The sequence below is a fragment of the Ctenopharyngodon idella genome, chromosome 23 (assembly GCF_019924925.1).
Source record: "Ctenopharyngodon idella isolate HZGC_01 chromosome 23, HZGC01, whole genome shotgun sequence".
NCBI lineage: Eukaryota > Metazoa > Chordata > Actinopteri > Cypriniformes > Xenocyprididae > Ctenopharyngodon > Ctenopharyngodon idella.
This window is the reverse complement of record NC_067242.1, coordinates 22,064,697-22,084,683: the sequence shown is the minus strand read 5'-3', so window position 1 is coordinate 22,084,683 and position 19,987 is coordinate 22,064,697. Positions and strand designations below refer to the sequence as shown.

Below are 19,987 nucleotides of genomic sequence, written 5' to 3'. Positions count from 1 at the left end.
ACATTCCTAAATCACTGTGTGAATGCTGGCGAGCTCTGCGGAAGGGAAGTCATATCTGTGTGAGCGGAGGCTCAGTGTTCCAGCACTGCACAGCTGCTGGAACAAGGAGAAAATTCATTATCTTAAAGGGTTAGTTTACCCAAAAATGAAAATTCTGTCATTAAGTACTCGCCCTCATGTCGTTCCAAACCCGTAAGCCCTTTGTTCATCTTCAGAACACAAATTAAGATATCTTTGATGAAATCCGAGAAGTATCTGACTCCATAGACAGCAATTTAACCCCCACTTTCAAGGTCCAGAAAGGTACTAAAAAACATGACACAGAAGAGAAGATATTGTTGAATAAAGTCGTTATTTGTTTTGTTTTTGCGCACAAAAAGTATTCTTGTCGCTTCATAACATTAAGGTTGAACCACTGCAGTTACTTGGACTATTTTAACGATGGCACTGTAATGATGTACAGCTCATGATCAAGTGTTTTCAGTGTTAGAAAATGAAGAAATTAAGACATAAAAAGTAGGGCTGGGACAATAAATCGATGCATTGTGATTCGTGGATCGAATCGGACATTTTTAGTATGCATCACGATTCCAATCGATTCTGAGCTTAGTTTTTAACAGCAGATGGTGCTAGTTTTTAACCACATGCTCAAATGCTTATGAAGAAGAGCTTGTGCGAGTCCACATAAATGTGAATGTGAAAATAATGTAAACAAAGCCCATTGCGAATGCCCTTGTAATTCGCTTCAACCTTTTTGAACTTTTTGAAAGATAATTTTATTAAAGATTTAAATGGTGTGTGTAAGGAATTGGAAGAAAGCACACAGAGTATGGCTGTTTCTAAAGCACGCAGCTCCATCTGCTGTTAAAAACTAAGCTCAGAATTGATTGGAAAGAGAATTTTGATGCATAGTGAAAATCTCAAAATCGATCCAGAATCATTTGGAGAATTGCAATGCATCGATTTATTGTCCCAGCCCTAATAAAAAGCCATAAATATTAGTATTGTAATTTTACAGTTGGTGTTGTTGGTGGTGTTGTTGTTAAATACTCCATTTTTAATTTTACAGTAAAATACTGCAATATTAATATTTCATTTGTTTAATATTTTATTTAGTAGTAATGATAATAATAATAATAATAATAATAATAGCTTATTATTGTTATTATTATATTATTTCAGTCATATTAATATAATCCCATTTTTTTGTGGCCCTGCAAACAAACACCGCAAACCTGAAGCTTTTTTAAAGGATTAGTTCACTCCAGAATTAAAATTTCCTGATAATTTACTCACCCCCATGTCATCCAAGAGGTTCATGTCTTTCTTTCTTCAGTCGAAAAGAAATTAATGTTTTTGAGGAAAACATTCCAGGATTTTTCTCCATATAGTGGACTTCAACAGGGATCAACGGGTTGAAGGTCCCAAATTGCAGTTTTAATGCAGCTTCAAAGGGCTCTACACGATCCCATATGAGGAATAAGGGTCTTGTCTAGCAAAACGATTAATCATTTTCTAAAAGAATAATGACGTAGGCGGAAGTACCGAAAAAACAAAAAACTCCATCTCATTTTCTCCTCCAACTTCAAAATTGTCCGATATCGTTGTTTTACCTTTTCTTTTCTTTTTTTTTTTTTCTTTTTTTTGTAAAGAGCGTTTGACTTAGTCTTTGCACATTTTCTTTGTAAACACTGGGTCTGTGCTGCCGCTTACGTCAAGCATGAGCTTTCCAACGTATATGTAATGCGTGAAGTAGTAGACACGCATCACAGAGCTAGTGTAAGATGAGCAATCGTGGTTAAAAAGTATATACATTTTTTTTTTTTTTTTGGAAAATGGCCGATCATTTCCCTAGACAAGTTCCTCATTCCTTTGCTGGGATCCCTTTGAAGCTATTTCCTTTTAAAAAATTGCATTTTAAATCTTAATTGCAATCTTAAATCTTAAATTACAAACATTTGAAATTATTATTATTATTATTTCCCATATTATAAGCATAGAGCATTTTGTAAAATTATGAACAGTACTCGCAATACTGAGTCAAAATTCAGGCCCTGAAAAGATGCTTGGCATCTATGTATCGATACAATACCCCCACACAAAATACGATACTATGCAATAAAAAAATTTTCCCCCACTCCCTATTGTCCACTTTGCTCTATATGATATCAGCATCAGCATCCGCCATCAAAAAATCCATATCTGTCGACCACTAAACAACCAATGAAACCATAATACATTAAGATATAATACTGTAAAATGTCCTTCAAACTGTTTTAGAAACTTTCCAAACATCTGATGAAAGAGGCATCTTATATCAAGCTACCACAATTTTATCATAGTAATTTGGCAAACATTCGTATAGAATGTCTACATGATTTTCCATGTACAATTGCCTGTGTGTGTATTTTCGGTCTTGCTGTCATCCTCTCCTGCCGACAGCAGCATTAACATTTCCCTGATTCATTTCCTTTAGTTCCTGTGTCATCAGTATATCCTCTCCATTTCCACAATGCCCTCCTGGGGACCATAGCCTCTCTGGAACGCTGATGGTCTAATATACACATAGCGGGCTATCAGCATTCACACTGTGTCTGCTAAGCCATGGAACTATTGGCATTGTGCTGTGTGGCTAATTGGTTTCTTCCTGCAACTGAGGCTTGAAATACACATTCAAGCTTAACATAGTTCAGCTGTCAATAACTTAGCTATATGAAGCAGGGTTAAACTGCAAAATTCATTCTTTTGGTCTTCTGCTATCTCTTCACTCTCTCAAAAGAGGCACTTTGTTGTCTGGCAGCAGTGCTTTTAGACTGTTTTGGCACTAAGCTGAGGTATTTATCACTCTGAAACAAGAGCCTCCATTTAGAGAGAATGAAGAATAGTGAGGCAGAGAGGAAGTGAACAGAAATACTATGTTATGGTTTATCTTCCGATCACAACAAACCTCATTTATGAAGGTTCCATGTTTGTATGAAATGATGAAGAAGTGTATCTTTCAGCTTTGGTGTTCATTTACCACTAGCAGTATCAGCCAGACGAGCTATTCATCACATCATATACTTGCACGCCACACACACATGCACGCATGCGCATACTAAAGAAAAAGACTTTAAACACATTTATCTCAATATCTGCACTCTGACCTTAAGCACACACATTAGCCGTATGACAAAGACTGTGCCATCTTAGGTGACTTTAGAAATGTTTCTTTTTCCAAGTATTATGGTATTAACTTTGGTACTAGACTTTTTATAGTAACTTTTACTTTGCACACTGGTTTATTTATTGTCCATTTTATGATTTTTTTTTTCTTTTTTTTTTTTCTTTTTTTTTCTCAGTTGTGTCAATATATTCACTGTGTCAAAAGGGCAGACGCATCTGTTGTATTTTTGCGTGATGGCATTTTTATGTATTATTTAATATTCATAAAATAAATAAATATAAAAATAAATTGTCATCCAAGCATATGTCAATTAGGAAAGTATTAATAAATTCTTAGATGTATGCACAATATACTGGAGCAGTTGCTTTTTTTATGTTTGACGTTTGATTTGGTCAGTAATGAAAACCAAAGAACATTTTCCATTTCGAACAGTGTTATTTTCTATTCTAGGTTTCAAAACTGCTAAACAGTTATCCATCTTTTATGCTCTATAATTATAATGTTTTACCGGTTGTTGAATGCTGTTTGTTCAAAAACAGACAAAATTATATAGATTTATAAAGGTGATTGTCATTAAGGTTATCAGCCATAACTTCGTAATTCAATATCAGGCAAATTTGTTAGGGATGCACAATATATCAGTTATCTGCCTGCTATAGAGGGGTGCAGGTATGACGTCAGAACCCAGAAGTCTAATTCGCCGCTGGTTCCTTCGAGATTGTCCTATGGTGTTTTATAATGGGGTTTATAATGGGCCTGTGGTAAACATAACTTGATTGATGATAATTTGATATTTTGTTTTACAGCGTACACTGCACACACTCATACCTCAAGCTGTCTTATCTAGTTACTTATTATAAAAGTACGTTTTCAAAAATTAACATAACTGCTTCAAAATTCACGTTTCCGCTATGTGTGTGTGCAATTTATGTTGTAGAACAAAAGGCAAGGCAAGGCATTTTTATTCCTAAAGCACATTTAAAACAGCTCTTGCTGACCAAAGTGCTGTACAATCTAACAACGCAAGAAAATGCAATACAATAAAATAAAAAAACTGACAGGAAAATACACTGATTAACAAAATTACATTGATCCAAAAGCCAGAGAAAAAAAGACAGCCTAATGTGTACCGGCAAATCATTCCACAGTCGTGGAGCAGCAACCGAAAAGGCACAATCTCCTTTTAACTTTAGACGAGACCATGGCACAGTCAGCATCAACCTGTTTGAAGACTTTAAGGGCCTAAAACATTTCCAGTGGAGAAGAAGGTCTGTAATGTATTGTGGAGCCTGGCCATTTAACCCCTTTTACACATACAATAAAACCTTAAATTTAACACTGTATTCGACCGGCAACCAATGTAGTGAAGCCAGAACATGCGAAATGTTCCCTCTTTCTAGTTCCAGTAAGAAGCCTGGCAGCAGCGTTTTGTACCAATTGAAGACAGGATAAGAGAGGACTGTCTCCAAGTCCTTTAGTGATAAAAACGCTTTCAATTTCGAAATGGATCTGAGATGATAAAAGCTATTCTTCACCACTTAATTTATTTGTTTGTCGAATTTAAGGCCCTTATCAAAAATCACTCCCAAATTTTTTGCATGAGGATGAGAATTCACAGATAAATGACCCAGATGGTTATTTATCTATGCAGCTGGTGGACTAAAACTATTTTATTTTAATAGAAGCTGGTGGACCAATATTTTAATTGAAGCTGGTGGACCAAAAACTACAATTTCAGTTTTAGAGTCATTCAGTGTTAGAAAATTGGCTGCCAGCCAGCATCTTATCTCCGCAAGACAGTTCAATAGAAAGAGTATATCATAATTATCCCCATGTTTCAAAGGGAGGTCCACCTGAGTATCATCTGCATAAAAGTGGTAGGAAATGTTATGCTTCCGAAAAATCAAGCCTTAATGGAGCAAATACAGTGAAAACAAAAGCGGGCCCAAAATTGATCCCTGAGGTACACCACAAGTTAATAGTACAGAAGAGGAAGAAAAATTCCCAACCTCCACTGAAAATGTTCTATCACAGAGACAGAATTTAAACCAATTCAATGCAGTACCTTGAATTCCTACACATTTACTCAACCTTTCAAGCAAGATAGCATGGTCATTGGTGTCAATGTCAAGCCCCACTGAGGTCAAAACGTTAAAGTATAGTCAAGTTATGTTTACCACAAGCTCTATTTTACAAAAAAACCCATTATAACTAGCGACAAATTAGTCTTCCGGGTTCTGACGCCATATCTGCACCACTCTATTGTCTTTCCTTCTTTATTGGTCCTTAATCTATCATTATCACTGTCTTAAGCTCTTATAAGACAGTGTAGTACGTCAGTGGGTCTCGTCTTGTTACTTGAATCCAAACTATCTGGCCTCTTGGGTCTGAAACATTAATGTTGATTAATTTAAAAGATCTGTCCCGGAGTATCAGGTGACAATGCAGGTCTGCTCATCCTGATACGGTTGTGTCTCTCTCAATGGGTTCTTTGTGTGAATGGCTGTATTTGATATGTTTTCTCTTATTTCTTCTGTGCTGTGCTTATGCTGTGCCAAGTGTCATGTATCGTATTAACACAGTCTCTGCTCTGTTTCACCGTCTCCTCCTGCAGCTCCAGAATCTGAGTCATAATGTGATCTTCACTCTGGACTCACTGTTGAAAGGCGACCTCAAAGGCGTGAAGGGGGTGAGAAATATTAGACCATGTCTAATAGAACGTCAGACCTGCAGAGGTTAAATACACATGCAAATGCATAGAAGCTCTTCTCGTCCACTTGTACTTTGATACCAACCCAGAAACATAAACAATATCTTAAAAGAAGATGACGCAGACCTGTAGAAATAACTGAGCTCTGTTCTAGTAAATAGCTTCATAACATCACAAACTAGACTAGCTCACTGCAGTTGTAATGTAATGAACTGAAATTGAGAGTGGTTGAAATGTGGCTATTTTTGATGTCTTGTCTATAAGAAGATCAGCCGTCTTACCGCACCAGTAGCCAATCAGAGCCCACTAAAGGATCTGTCAGTTACCACAAGTAACTGTAATAGTCATATCTACAATTGGTGCTTTAGATGTTCATCAAAATAATTATGTAATGACGCCCTAATGTTCTGTTTATCTTACTGTTGGAAAGATATCATCCCTCAACATTGATGCAGATGGATTAGCAGATGGATTAGCGCACTACTACATCTTTGACATCTACTTTGTTGTGAACATGAGAGAATCTAACTACTGCTCTTGGCTAATTTTTTTTTTTTCTTTTTTTTTCTTTTTTTGTTCTCAGGACCTGAAAAAACCCTTTGACAAGGCTTGGAAGGACTACGAAGCAAAATTGTATGTTTGCTCTATGAGTGTTTGCTAAGTCAATGGTTTTCAATCCTGGTCCTAAGGACACACCACTCTGCATATTTTGCAAACTTTGAGACACACTAGCTCTCATTTCGAAGGTTGCATCCTGAACTAAGAATCAACAATAATTCTACAGCATTTATTAATCTTAGTTCATGTTTATTTTAACATGTCATTTACTAATACTTTCTAAAAAAAAAAACAATGCACTGTGAACTAACATGAACAAACAATGAACAGCTGGATTTTTATTAACTAACATTATCAAAGATTAGTATTTTTCAAATTATTTTTTCAAATAAATGACACGATTGTACACTGCGACGCAAAGAATCGTGGGTTATCTGTAGCAATGAAGGATACACCTCATGCGTCCTCCAAAATCCTGTGAAAGGAGGTCGCATTCGGAGTGTCCTACTTGCTTTTCTGAAACAAGACAGCCTCAATGATGCACACGGCCGACAACTGTGAACTCTGGAGGGCGCAGCCCTCAAAATGAGACAAAGCTACTCAGTTGCAAAATATACAGGGCTGCATTTCCCAAAAGCATTGTGAGCTAAGTTGATCGTAGAAACAGTTGGTGGCAATGGTTCTACGATCTACTTAGGCTTACAATGCTTTTGGGAAACACAGCTCAGAGCGGTGGCTCCCCAGGATCAGGATTGAAAACCACCGAGATAAGTGTCTCTATATACACGTTTGTCCATTCAGACCGATTACTTTGTTTGTGGGCTGTTGCAATTATCAGTAATTTAACTGCATCATCAAAAAGCATGAGCGAGATAATTTTCTCCCCCGCAGATGTGAGATTAATGCGAAATAAACACAGTACTCTGATTGCCAGCCAACTCAGATGAATTTGTGCTAAACAAATATTTTCAATACTTTTTCTTATCACATTTCTTGCAATCTTTCAGTACAAAAATCGAGAAGGAAAAACGTGAGCACGCCAAGCAGCACGGGATGATCCGAACAGAGATCACTGGTGCTGAGATCGCTGAGGAGATGGAAAAAGAACGGAGGCTCTTCCAACTACAGATGTGTGAGGTCTGTTGTGCACTCAAGCTGGTTAGAGAACCTGTCCTTTTCATCAGAAACATGCCATATCTGTTATTCGGAATATACACTTTAACTTTGTTTATTAATATATATATGAATGTTCTGTTAATTTTATATGGTAATAGTTACAGACAGTAGTGATAAGTCAAGCTATTCACGAAACACAATTTTGGACACTTAACATACTGGTCTGGACCAATGTTATTAAAATACAGCATATTAAAAGCCAAGTGAGCATCTTCAGTATTTCAATATAGAATAGCAGGAAAAGTTTGTACCTGTTTGTACCTGTATCATCTTCTTCAAATTATGCTGATTACATGTAGCCTATATTAGAATATTTCAATAGTTGTGGTGCATTTAAATGTCTTTTCCAGATTAAAGGCTTGTTTTTATGTACAAATTACATACATGCACATGCCATCTTCAGTGATATTTTCTACTAGTGCTCCCACAACCCAAAACACTGTACAAGATGTACAGATCTGTGTCTATACAGCAGTCATTTGCAGTGGTCACTGAGTTCATTCATCAGCAGGAGTTCACAGGTTTTGTTAATGATATTAAGATTCATAAAACCACAGATGCAGCCAATCAGAGCCCTTTAATTGATTTATGACAGTTACAGCTGTATTAGGCTATGTTCACACTGTCCGTCCAAATCTGATGGTGTATCCAATTTAAATCTGATCTAAAATTGTCTGTCCACAACTGTTCTGATCTGATTTGTGTGTCCCATGCTGCTCTTTCCTTTTTCCGGAATATCTGCATTGGTTTCTATGGCAATGATGTTGAATTGGTAGGTATATGCCAAAAACAACAACAACTGCAACATGGAGGGGTTTGCAATACAGATGTTGTCTTATCTTATAAGGCAGCGGCAGAAACGTAGGAGGCTGGATATGCGCGTCTCCACCGGTTTTAAAACATGTCTCCGTTATATTGTCATTTTCTGCTCACCTGCCGCTTTGCAACAACACAACATTGTTTCTGCAGCAACTTTCAGTATGTTTCCTATGACAATGTCTGACGTTTAGACTGAAACAGATTTCAAACCACATATCAGTGTAACTTTTTTTTTGCCGTTCACACTAGCTAACTCTGATCAGATTTCAATCGGATATGCACAAAAATCAGATTTGGACTGACAATCTGAATGTAGCCTTAGTAGAGTCACATCACTAGTTGTTGTGACTGGTTTTGCTAATATAAATCAGGAGTATGTAATGCTGCCATTTCAGTGAAAAATGACCTGTTTATCTTACAGCTTGAAAGATTCCCTCAGCATTAGAGCAGATGGCTCAGATTGTGATAGTTTGTTTTATGGATTCATAATCATCAAGGCGGTCTTTGTTCATTAGGGAGGATAGCTGTGGGTTATTTAGCATGTTAATGAATTATGTTTGTCAATTGGAATTGCATCTTGAATTAATTTAATTCTGCATCAAGGGTTTGTCAGGTTGCTTTTCAAATCCTACTGGACCAAATCACATGATAAAATCTAATATTTTAATTTAATTGCCAATTTTACCATATAATTAAGCACTAATGTAGAAGAGGCAGTGGCATATTACTAAAAATCAATGACATAATTTATGATTGTCTTGACTTTTCATAATTTAGCAGTCTTCTGTTTTTGGTTGTTTCCTGTTGTCCTTTCTTGGCAGTTACACATGAAAATCTAAATATGAGAGCAATGAATAATTCATTATGCAATGAGATGACTCATTCAGATACAGAAAGCATCAAAGGAAATGGCAAACTCATGGCAACTTTAGCAAACACACTACTACTTGCATTATATGAAACAAAGAGTGAAACACACTCTTTTAAGCACAAACTTAATTAGAAAACTGTACATAACTGTTGTATGGCTCACATTGTGTATGAAAAAACTGTGACTCAAAGGTTATGCACAAATGCATTCACAGACTCTTAAGATGAGCGGAATGTGTGCCATTTTACCCCGAGATATATTCAGACATGCAAGGGTCCAAACAGGACAGATTAAGTTTCTGAGCATAGCAACAAAAAATTGTTGCTGGCATGACTTTGCAAAATGTTCTGGAATTTACCCCTCTGGGCTAAACCGGGATTATGATGATGTTTAATTCATTTGTTTTGTGGGATTTGCTTTGTCACTGTGTTATTTTCAGATTTAGAAGATAAATTTTGTCCTCTCTAGTTTCTACTGAAATAAAAACAGTTATGCATAATCGTCCAATCAAATATTGCACTTGTAGATTTGTCATGTATTTCAAATAAGATTTAAAATTACTTCAAAATCATGTAATATCTTTTGGTTCTACTTTTGGCATACTGAACTGTGTTGTTACCAAAGTCTGTCTGTTTCTGCAGTACCTGATTAAAGTGAATGAAATAAAGACCAAAAAAGGGGTTGACCTCCTTCAGAACTTGATCAAGTATTACCACGCGCAGTGCAAGTAAGTGACATTTTTGCTTTCATTTGTGTTTTTACCTTGAAAGACATTTACAATCTCAGTATACTAAATAAGTAGTCTGCCTAAATCCAAAAAAATCCCTTAAGGTCATACATCATGCATTTAGTTTGTGGAACTGTCACAATAAATGTGTATGTGACGTGAGGAAAGAGTTAATGGTCAATACCGAAAGTGTTATTGATCCATGTAGCTTTGCAAGTGTCACTGGCCTGAAGGTCTGAAAAAAAAGTGAGCTCAAAGAACAAACTGAAAGTGTAGCACTTTTTTTCCCCTCTCTCAGTCTCTAAAGGTTAAGGTTATTCTGAGCCAGTGTTGTCTTTGACATACAGATGCATCAGCAGAAACCTGCAAGCTTTACCTTGCACTTCAAGGCTTTGATGGGCCATTATTAAAACTATCAAAGTTAATGTTTGTGATTAATTAAATGTTTAATGCTGTAATTTTTTAAATGCTGTTTTAACAGTTTAATTGTGTTCTGTGTGGTTTCTAAGAAAACTGATCAGAAACAATAAAGTCCCTAGTGGAGCACCCATCAGTAAGTTAAGGGAAAGGACCTTTTTGTGGACAATTAACTTAAAAAAAAAAAGGAAAAAAAAAAAAAGTCCTATCTGGATCAGAGGGCAGATTATTCAGATGTCTTTCCTTTAAAAGTAACCACATTTTTTTTTTTTTTTTTTTTTTTTTTATACACACTTTATTTATTCACTACTAACTAGACATACTATATTGCCAAACGTTTTGGGACGCCTGCCTTTACATGCACATGAACTTTAATGACATCCCATTCTTAATCCATAGGGTTTAATACGGAGTTGGCCCACCCTTTGCAGCTATAACAGCTTCAACTCGTCTGGGAAAGCTTTTCACAAGGTTTAGGAGTGTGTTTATGGGAATTTTCGACCATTCTTCTAGAAGCGCATTTGTGAGGTCGGGCACTGATGTTGGACGAGAAGGTCTGGCTCACGGTCTCTGCTCTAATTCATCCCAAAGGTGTTCTATCGGGTTGAGGTCAGGACTCTGTGCAGGCCAGTCAAGTTCCTCCACACCAAACTTGCTCATCCATGTGTTTATGGACCTCGCTTTGTGCACTGGTGCGCAGTCATGTTGGAACAGGAAGGGGCCATCCCCCCAAAGTTGGAAGCATGAAATCGTCCAAAATGTTTTGATATGCTGAAGCATTAAGAGTTCTTTCACTGGAACTAAGGGGCCAAGCCCAACCACTGAAAAACAATCCCACACCATAATCCCCCCTCCACCAAACTTTACACTTGGCACAGTGCAGTCAGGCAAGTACCGTTCTCCTGACAACCACCAAACCCAGACTCATCTATCGGATTGCCAGAGAAGCGTGATTCGTCACTCTAGAGAACACGTCTCCACTTCTCTAGAGACCAGTGGCGGCATGGTTTACACCACTGCGTCCGACGATTTGCATTGCACTTGGTGATGTAAGGCTTGGATGCAGCTGCTCGGCCATGGAAACCCATTCCGTGAAGCTATCTATGCACTGTTCTTGAGCTAATTTGAAGGCCACATGAAATTTGGAGGTCTGTAGCTATTTTCTCTGCAGAAAGTTGGCGACTTCTGCGCACTGCGCCTCAGCATACGCTGTGATTTTACGTGGCCTACCACTTCGTGGTTGAGTTGCTGTTGTTCCCAATTGCTTCCACTTTGTTATGATACCACTAACAGTTGACCGTGGAATATTTAGTAGTGAGGAAATTTCATGAATTGCACAGGTGGCAACCTATCACAGTACCATGCTTGAATTCACTGAGCTTCTAAGAGTGATCCATTCTTTCATAAATGTTTGTAGAAGCAGTCTGCATGCCTAGGTGCTTGATTTTATATACACCTGTGGCCATGGAAGTGATTGGAACATCTGCATTCAATGATTTGGAAGGGTGTCCCAATACTTTTGGCAATATAGTGTAACTTATGAAACTACATGTGAACTAACTCTCATTAGAGTATTAGTAGACTCTAGTAGACTGTTAGTAGACCGTTAGGTTATTTGAAGTTATAGCAAAGGCATTATACATTCTTTGCAAAGCTCTTTACATTTTTTGTTACTTTGATAAAATACCCCAAGGTCACTTAAATGCAAAATCATTCTCAAATCTCATACATAAACATTAGATGTGTCTTGACAGCAGAACGTGTGGCCACAGTGTCTGAACCACTGACTCATCCAATTTGACTCTGACACTCTTGGCAGCTTGTTAGTGTTGGCACTCTATTAGTCATCTGTCAGTATTTAAAACTGGACATTTCCACCACAGTTACCCACAAAACTGAGTGTTTTGCTTGTTATTTCAGAGCTTTGAATGTATTAAAGTTAATTTTGCTAATTAGAGAGTATCTCTTCAATACATTGGTGAGCTTATGAGCTGATAACATTTTAACTCCAGCTCTTCTTGATGTTCAAAGTTTCTGTGTTGCATAGTTTGTGAAATTGTCTATAATTTCCCCTGGCTTTATTGACAGAATATCTATGGTCTTTGATGATAGCTTGTTGCAATATGAAAAATGTGTTAATTCTGTTTTTTGTTTTGTTTTGTTGTTTTTATCAGCTTTTTCCAAGATGGCTTGAAGACAGCAGATAAGCTAAAACAGTACATTGAGAAATTAGCAGCTGATCTTTACAATGTATGTACCTCACTCTTTATCCAAAAAATGTTTGATTTGATAAAACAATTTTAGTTTGGTTTGTTATGAGTGGGACCCAGCAAACAATATCTAGGACACAATATGACAACATTGTGGTACTTTTTTTTTAATGTGTATAGTCATTTAAACTGATATTGCAATCTTTTACTCACTTTTTTCACTTAGAGCTGCATTACACTTCTGTGCTGTGCACAGTTAATTTTTTTCCCAAGATTGTTGGTCAAATAAAAATAATTGTGCATTGACTAACGCTTTTACCTTGCTGGACTTGGTCTGAATGGAGGTAAATCATTCAGGTGGTCAAGTTTCAAAATATGAATGTGCAAAATGCAACTATAAATATTGATTCTTGGCATGAGAATATTAAAACTGAATTACGAGGTAAAATATTGCAGTACTTTACAATATCATTGTTTTTCCTGCACACATAACAGTGTGTGGGTATGTGTCTAACAAGTTCTTTTTTGCTTTTGTGTGATTTAGATAAAACAAACACAAGATGAAGAGAAAAAGCAGCTTACGGCACTAAGGGATCTCATTAAATCCTCTCTACAGCTGGAGCAAAAGGAGGTAGGTGTATGGTGTGGTGAGCCTCATGGCTCTATCTTAGGACCAATGCAAATTGTCAATTATTTGCCCAAACTAGTTTGTAAAAAGCCAACCAAGTGACTTGTTTGGGATTAAACATTTTCAATGGTGATTACATTTACATATGGTTTGCTAGAGTGAATAGAGTTAGTATTTAGAATAATGTACACATGAGATATAGTTAATTGTTTAATGGCATGACATCAGACAGAATGAAATCTGAACTGTTGAATTTTGCAGTACATCTGTGGATCTAATGTATAAACCCTCCCTAATGCTCGACCTGTACAGGGGAGAGTGTAAGAGGGAGTGCCCAGTGCTGTACCATGCTGGTAGCCAGTATGAAATAGGGCTTGCTGGTAACCAGTGTTGTGCCCCACTGGTTGCTCAGAGAAGAGTCTATCATGTTTAATAAGGAAAATAAATGACAATTAATAGGTATTTAGTTAATGAATAACTGTTGTTGTTAACACATTGTCATGACAGTAAATTTGCATTTATTTACTGTAACATGGTAGCAGACTAGTTTGTAAGATAGCATTACCGTAGTGCATTTAAATCATTCAGCAGTACCAACACACACAGCCCACATCATGCTTTTCACACCCTCTCCTGTGTCTCTTTCACCCGCTTCCTGTGTGGATTGAAGTCTAGAAGAGTAAGTGTTCTGCATGTACAGCATGACATGTTTGTGACGAAGATCATTGTGTGTGCAAATTAAATAAGAGGTTGTCAGATAAAGCTGTTTTTAAAAGGTTGCAAATCTGGTGAGAAATATTAAAGAAATATTAAAAATCTATTCACCTCTTTTATAAAAATGCTGTGTATACAGAATCTGTTTGGATTGGCATATAGCTATTTAAAGCACCGTGTGTGTTTGTACTTGAGCAGGACTCTCAGAGCAAGCCGGTTGGCTACAGTATGCACCAGCTGCAGGGAAACAAAGAGTTTGGCAGTGAGAAGAAAGGCTATCTTATGAAGAAGAGTGATGGGTACACACACACACACACACACACCCTCAATTATATGAGCTTTTTGATCGATATGAGCTCCTTCTGTCTGCTATAAGTAGTGTTATGCAGTATAATTGTGTTGTAGGTTGAGGAAGGTGTGGCAGAGGAGGAAGTGCTCAGTTAAAGGAGGAATTCTCACCATCTCTCATGCTACTGTGAGTAACTCAGACACATGTGATTTACTCTGTTCACTATAAACAGTATCATCCTATAATCAGCCTAATAAACAGAGGTCTAACATTTACAATGAAAAGACTTCATCAGCTTTCTGAACTTTTGCTGAATGTTTCCATAACAACCCAGACATCCTGCTGTCCCTATTTAAGAGCCCACTGGGAAAATGAGCAACTAAGTGTTGTCCACTTTATCAAATTTACTATCTTGCTTCTTCACAGCATCGTTTTCATTCACTTCATGTAAAATGTGGTGTACTAAGGCTTACACAGAATTCACTTTCAAACTAAGCAGCTTTCTTTTTGGTGCAACTTGAAAACAACTTTGTGGGGAACTTTTTCGACCTTACATGAAACTCCCTTTCACAGGGATTTCTATTGAAATGACTGGATTTTGCCTGCAAACTTTCGCAGAGCAACAGTAAATATGACCACAACTTAACTGAACAATCAGCATTGTTAGCATCTCTTTCTTAGTCTTAGGTCTTGCCCTCACCCTCCTCACATATTTCATCAGTTTTCTTCTTTTCCCACATGATGTCACATTCACTCACTGATGATGCCCTGTGTCTCACATTTCATTATCAAATCAAATTAAGTCAGAGGTTCAATCAATACAAAGTATGCACATCTCTGAGCGATTGAGCCTATCGGGTTTCCTATAGCTTAATCACGAGCCTCGCAAGTTACTAGCAAAGGTTTTGTAAATATTGTTTCTTTCTTTTTTACTTTTTTTTAAATGCAATGCACTAATGCACCCTGACCCATATGCTACTAAAAGTACATGTGGTATGAGATGCTACCAAAAAAACAAAAACAAAAAACGAGACTGCCAAAGATATCCGTCAGCACATTTGTACATTGTAAAAAAATAAAAAATAAAAAAAATAAAAATAGTGCAGATGGTGTGCAGGAACACTTTCTGTTCTGAATGTACCCCGGACAGACTAAGACTCGATTGTAAAATTTCTTTGTAGCTTGCAAGTTAAAACCATTTTGATGCTGTTTGGATGTTATAGCAGGAATATGAAGTAGTCAAACATGCATTTCTTCTGTTGTCACATTTTATTTCAGTCAAATAGGCAGCCTGTCAAACTCAACCTGCTCACATGTCAGGTCAAGCCCAGCGGTGAGGACAGGAAGTGCTTCGATCTCATTTCCCGTGAGTCAACAGACACCCACATGGAGAGCTTTATGTGGGAAACCACTTGAGTGATATAGTAGCCAACAATAATCTATTTGTTTACTTCCAAACCAAATCTTGGAAGTAAATTGTCAAACTCATTTTTAAATAGTTGTGTAATTGTAACATTAATGTGAATTATGACTTTAATACTATCTTCTGGTGTTTAATTAGTGGAAGTCACTTCATGTTTATGCAGACGGCTCATATTTTACTTATCATATGTTTCAGATAACCGCACGTATCATTTCCAGGCCGAAGATGAGCAGGAATTTATGATGTAAGATTATTTATTTATTTTTGGGGGGGGGGGGGGATTTTCACCATTTTGCATCTCTAAGTATGCAAACCCTGTAATCTAAATTCTCTGTGAATGCAGTGATCTCTAAGAAATGTTTTATATATTGATTATGGGATTTCCTCTCTGCAATTTAACAATTATGAACAATTATAGTACTCTGCCTGGAACTGAATGCCTCTTTCCTTTTTTTGTGACTAATTTTGACTACCTTTATGACAAAGTTAATAAAAAGTAATTGTAGTAAATTTATTTAGATTGTAACGCTTGCCTAAATATTTTACTTGATAGGTATTGTGCGTCTGTGTGGCGAGAAGTCTGTGAAGTGGGCACTTACTCATTGGGGTCACTGACACCACAATGACATTTCCCAGACTCCTTTAGATGTAAACATTCTCTTCTCACAAAAAGCAAAGCATCTACCATCTCATAACGTTTCTAAGTATTTTTAACTGTTGGCTTTGCTTCTAACCCATACTGCTGTGAGCAATCTGCTGTCTGTAAGAGAACTCCCTCACTGAGCCATTTAACAGCCATTATAAAAGGCTCTTAAATGCACAGAGGTTGATCAGAATGAGGCCCTGTAACCCCTTTATACATCAGCTCTGCAGTCATTTCACCTCTGCTTTGACTGGAATACTTTTTTAGCCTTTATATTATGTTCAGTCCTGGGTACGACTTTTATGGAGCCGGTCAAATTGACCCACATTGGATTCAATAAAATTCCCAAAAAAATCACAGTATGAAAACCAACAAAGAATTATGTTCATCTACGTCTTTTGAAAAAACTTATTTTTGAAATTATGGAAGTATATGGTTCAGATCACTCAAACCATATGGGAATGGGTGCATTATTATTTGGTCATCAATGGAGCCTGGATGTCATCTAGTGGAAAAGTTTGGTACTGCGCCCAAACTAAATCTTACTAAAAAGCTCATTTTTGGAGATATCAGCCTAATATTTGGAACACAACTTGATCAGTTTTATGGCTTTGATTTTCTTTCGGTTTTAAAGTCTTACATGTTTTGTAAAATATATATTTTATATAAATATAAAAAATATATATTTTTACGTTTTCATAAACTTAAACTTCAATACATTTTTCATTCATTTTTATGTTTTTTTTTTTTTTTTTTTTTTACTTCTACAATAATCTGCCAAGCATGCTCACGTCACAACATCACAAATGAACAATTTAATGTTGGTTTCATGGTTATACAATGAAAATAGAAATGAGCTTGTATTTACAATCTGTGTGTGAAAAGGTTTTTTTTTTTTTTTTTTTTTTTTTTCATTACTGAAAAATTGTGGGAAAAGCTAATTTTTTTTTTTTTTTTTTACCTTTGCAGTGTAAAAAGAAACCAACATAGCATAAATTCAACTACATGCTGTATGTCAGGGCACTTCAACTCCAGTCCTGGTGGGATTCGTATTCTGCAGACTTTAGTACCAACCCCAATTTAACTTGTCTGTCTATAATTGGTAAACAGTTCTGAACACCGTGATTAGCTTATTCAAGTGTGTTTGGTTAGGGTTAGAGCTAAACAAGGCACTGGCTTTTTAGGACTGGAGTTGAAGAGCACAGTGCTTAATAAATATATTGGATCACACAAATATTTAAGTAATCTGTCAAAAACTTATTTAAAAAAAGTCATTTATTAGGCAAAAAAAAGCTGAAACTACTAAATAGTCTTTATTCACGCATAATAACCAAAAAAATAATATATTTATTTTTATTTTGTATGGCCTCCATTGGCCTTGATAATTTCTAGTTGTTTGCAAAAACTTGGTTTTGATTAAACTTTTGTGTGATCTATCTTTGAATCCATTAAATCACAACAATAATTATATTTTAGCATTAGAAACACTACTGTGACTAAAGAGCTAACACATACTGGTGTAGGTTAACATAAAAAATTAATTTGGTAATCACCAATACTGTTAGTTTAGAGTAGCTGTGGCACAAACCTTACATTGGGTGGTGGTTTAATAAATTTAGTTTTCATTTTGGGTCTGAACAGCTTCCTATGTGGGTCAAATTGACCCGCGAACATCAAATCAAAAATTATGTATGCGCATTCCACAACACAACAGTGTATCCTCACTTTGCATGCATGTTCATGTTCATGACCCTAAATGAGAAAAAGTCACAAAATTTGATGAAAAAAATCATGGGTTCAGATATTTCAGATAGATTGAAAATAAAAATGATAGCTCTGTGTCTGAGAAAGTTTTTTTTTTTAGTACTGAAAATAGTGTGGAAAAGCTCCTTTTTACTATCACAGGGTAGTAAAAAAACAACATACCAAAATAAAACCAGGAAATGTTTTCATTTTGGGTCTGTACAGTTGCCTTGGAACATAACACTATTGGGACAAATTGACCCGTGAACATCAAAAAAAAAAAAAAAAATAGGTTAAACTGGTATTTCCAAAAATTCAAATCGAAATTGGTCAAATTGACCCGTAACGTAATACAAGAGTTAAAAGCTAAAAGCTGGTCGCATTTAGCTAACAAGGGGCCACGGCATGCTTTTGAGCACAGTAATATCGCCCCATCTTTTGTAAAAAAAGCTAATTTAGGAATAAATGGCAAGGGGACAAAAGTAGGAACAGGAAGGAAAGGGTCTGAAAGAAGGGCTTAAATGTTGGTTTAGGATGTAGCTATTGTTTTTTGAGGTGAAACACTGTCTGGTTGGCGCACTGGTATTTCAGCATCATGCAGCAGAGTGTTTTAAGACAGCTTGTCAAATTATAAATAGTCCATCTTTTGCTATGCAGCAAATCAGTGTCAGTTTTGAAACAATGGACCAATCAGAGATGGAGAGGGGAAAACAAGCAACTTAAGCTTAGAGGGTTTACAGTAGAAACTGTACTGCATGTTACCATGCAATCAAAATTGACATAATTTACTTACCTAATAAATTTTTCTGGTTGCATGTTATTCAAAGAAAATGTTTTTGTGCTCTTCAGTTTATTTGGTTGTCGTAAAACTAAATAAAAAAGAATGTTTTTTATGGTATTTTGTTAATGTGTTTCTGCCTCTACAGATGGATCTCAGTGTTAACTAACAGTAAGGAGGAGGCGCTTAACATGGCCTTCAGAGGAGAGCAGGGTGGAGGAGATGATGGGCTGGAAGATCTCACTAAAGCCATAATAGATGATGTGCTGCGCATGCCCGGAAATGAAGTGTGCTGTGATTGTGGGGCTCCAGGTACAGATGCTGTGTGTTGCACTTTCTGTTTCTGCGAGTCATCCTGTCTCACGTTTTGTGAAGTGATGCCCTCAAAACTAATAAAGTGTTGTCAGTTTGTAAATAGTTTTATTTTTCAGTGAGCAGAACTGTACCCGCTAAATTGCCCCTTGCAAAATGCTTAAATCCTCACTGATCTCTCTTTCTCTCTATCTGTCTATCTACCTATTTGTCTGTCTGTCAAGGTTTCTCTGCCTCCTTTCACCCTCTCCTCTCAATCTCTTCTCCACTTGTGTTCTGCCAGCAATCTGTCTCTATTTTTTTAATCCTCATTTCTGTTTGTTTCACTCCATTACCAGTGAAATCAGTCTGTCTCTCTCATGATGAAGCAGCAGTGTGAGGATCAGGCAGTCAGGACAGACGAACGCTGTTACATCACTCTCTTATGTAATTGGCTCATGCAAGCTGTGCTGAAAGTTCTGAGAGGGTGGCTGCTGCTCCAGGGATTATTTGATCAGCCCTTTTCTCGTTCTTTGTTTACTCTCTCTACAAGACGATGTGGCCCAGGAAAGGGTCATGGGGCTTTTATACTTGATTTAATTTGTTGCAACATAGATAAATCAGTAATTAATTCATAAATCTGGGAATTCTGTGCTTATACTTATAAATATGTTTTAATACATTGTCAGGGTTATCAACAAAAAGATTTTTGATGCTATCCTGTTAGTTGACCATCACTACCATGTGCCAGTATAAAGTGCCAATATAAAGACCTGTTCACACCAAGGACGATAACTATAAGGCTAATTATAACTAATGAAAAA

General features: G+C 36.6%; 1 protein-coding gene across 4 annotated transcripts in view; it reads left to right on the top strand.

Moving 5' to 3' along the window:
• Window positions 1–19,987, top strand: part of asap1b (ArfGAP with SH3 domain, ankyrin repeat and PH domain 1b) — a 92,758-nt gene that overhangs the window by 49,269 nt on the left and 23,502 nt on the right. For all 4 annotated transcript variants that reach the window (XM_051882732.1, XM_051882729.1, XM_051882731.1 and 1 more), the window contains 11 exons: window positions 5,781–5,855; window positions 6,460–6,509; window positions 7,442–7,571; window positions 9,942–10,027; window positions 12,619–12,694; window positions 13,199–13,285; window positions 14,195–14,295; window positions 14,402–14,471; window positions 15,564–15,651; window positions 15,904–15,952; window positions 19,021–19,184. In XM_051882732.1, coding sequence (XP_051738692.1) covers window positions 5,781–5,855; window positions 6,460–6,509; window positions 7,442–7,571; window positions 9,942–10,027; window positions 12,619–12,694; window positions 13,199–13,285; window positions 14,195–14,295; window positions 14,402–14,471; window positions 15,564–15,651; window positions 15,904–15,952; window positions 19,021–19,184 — 976 coding nt within the window. The remainder of the gene's footprint in view (window positions 1–5,780; window positions 5,856–6,459; window positions 6,510–7,441; window positions 7,572–9,941; window positions 10,028–12,618; window positions 12,695–13,198; window positions 13,286–14,194; window positions 14,296–14,401; window positions 14,472–15,563; window positions 15,652–15,903; window positions 15,953–19,020; window positions 19,185–19,987) is intronic.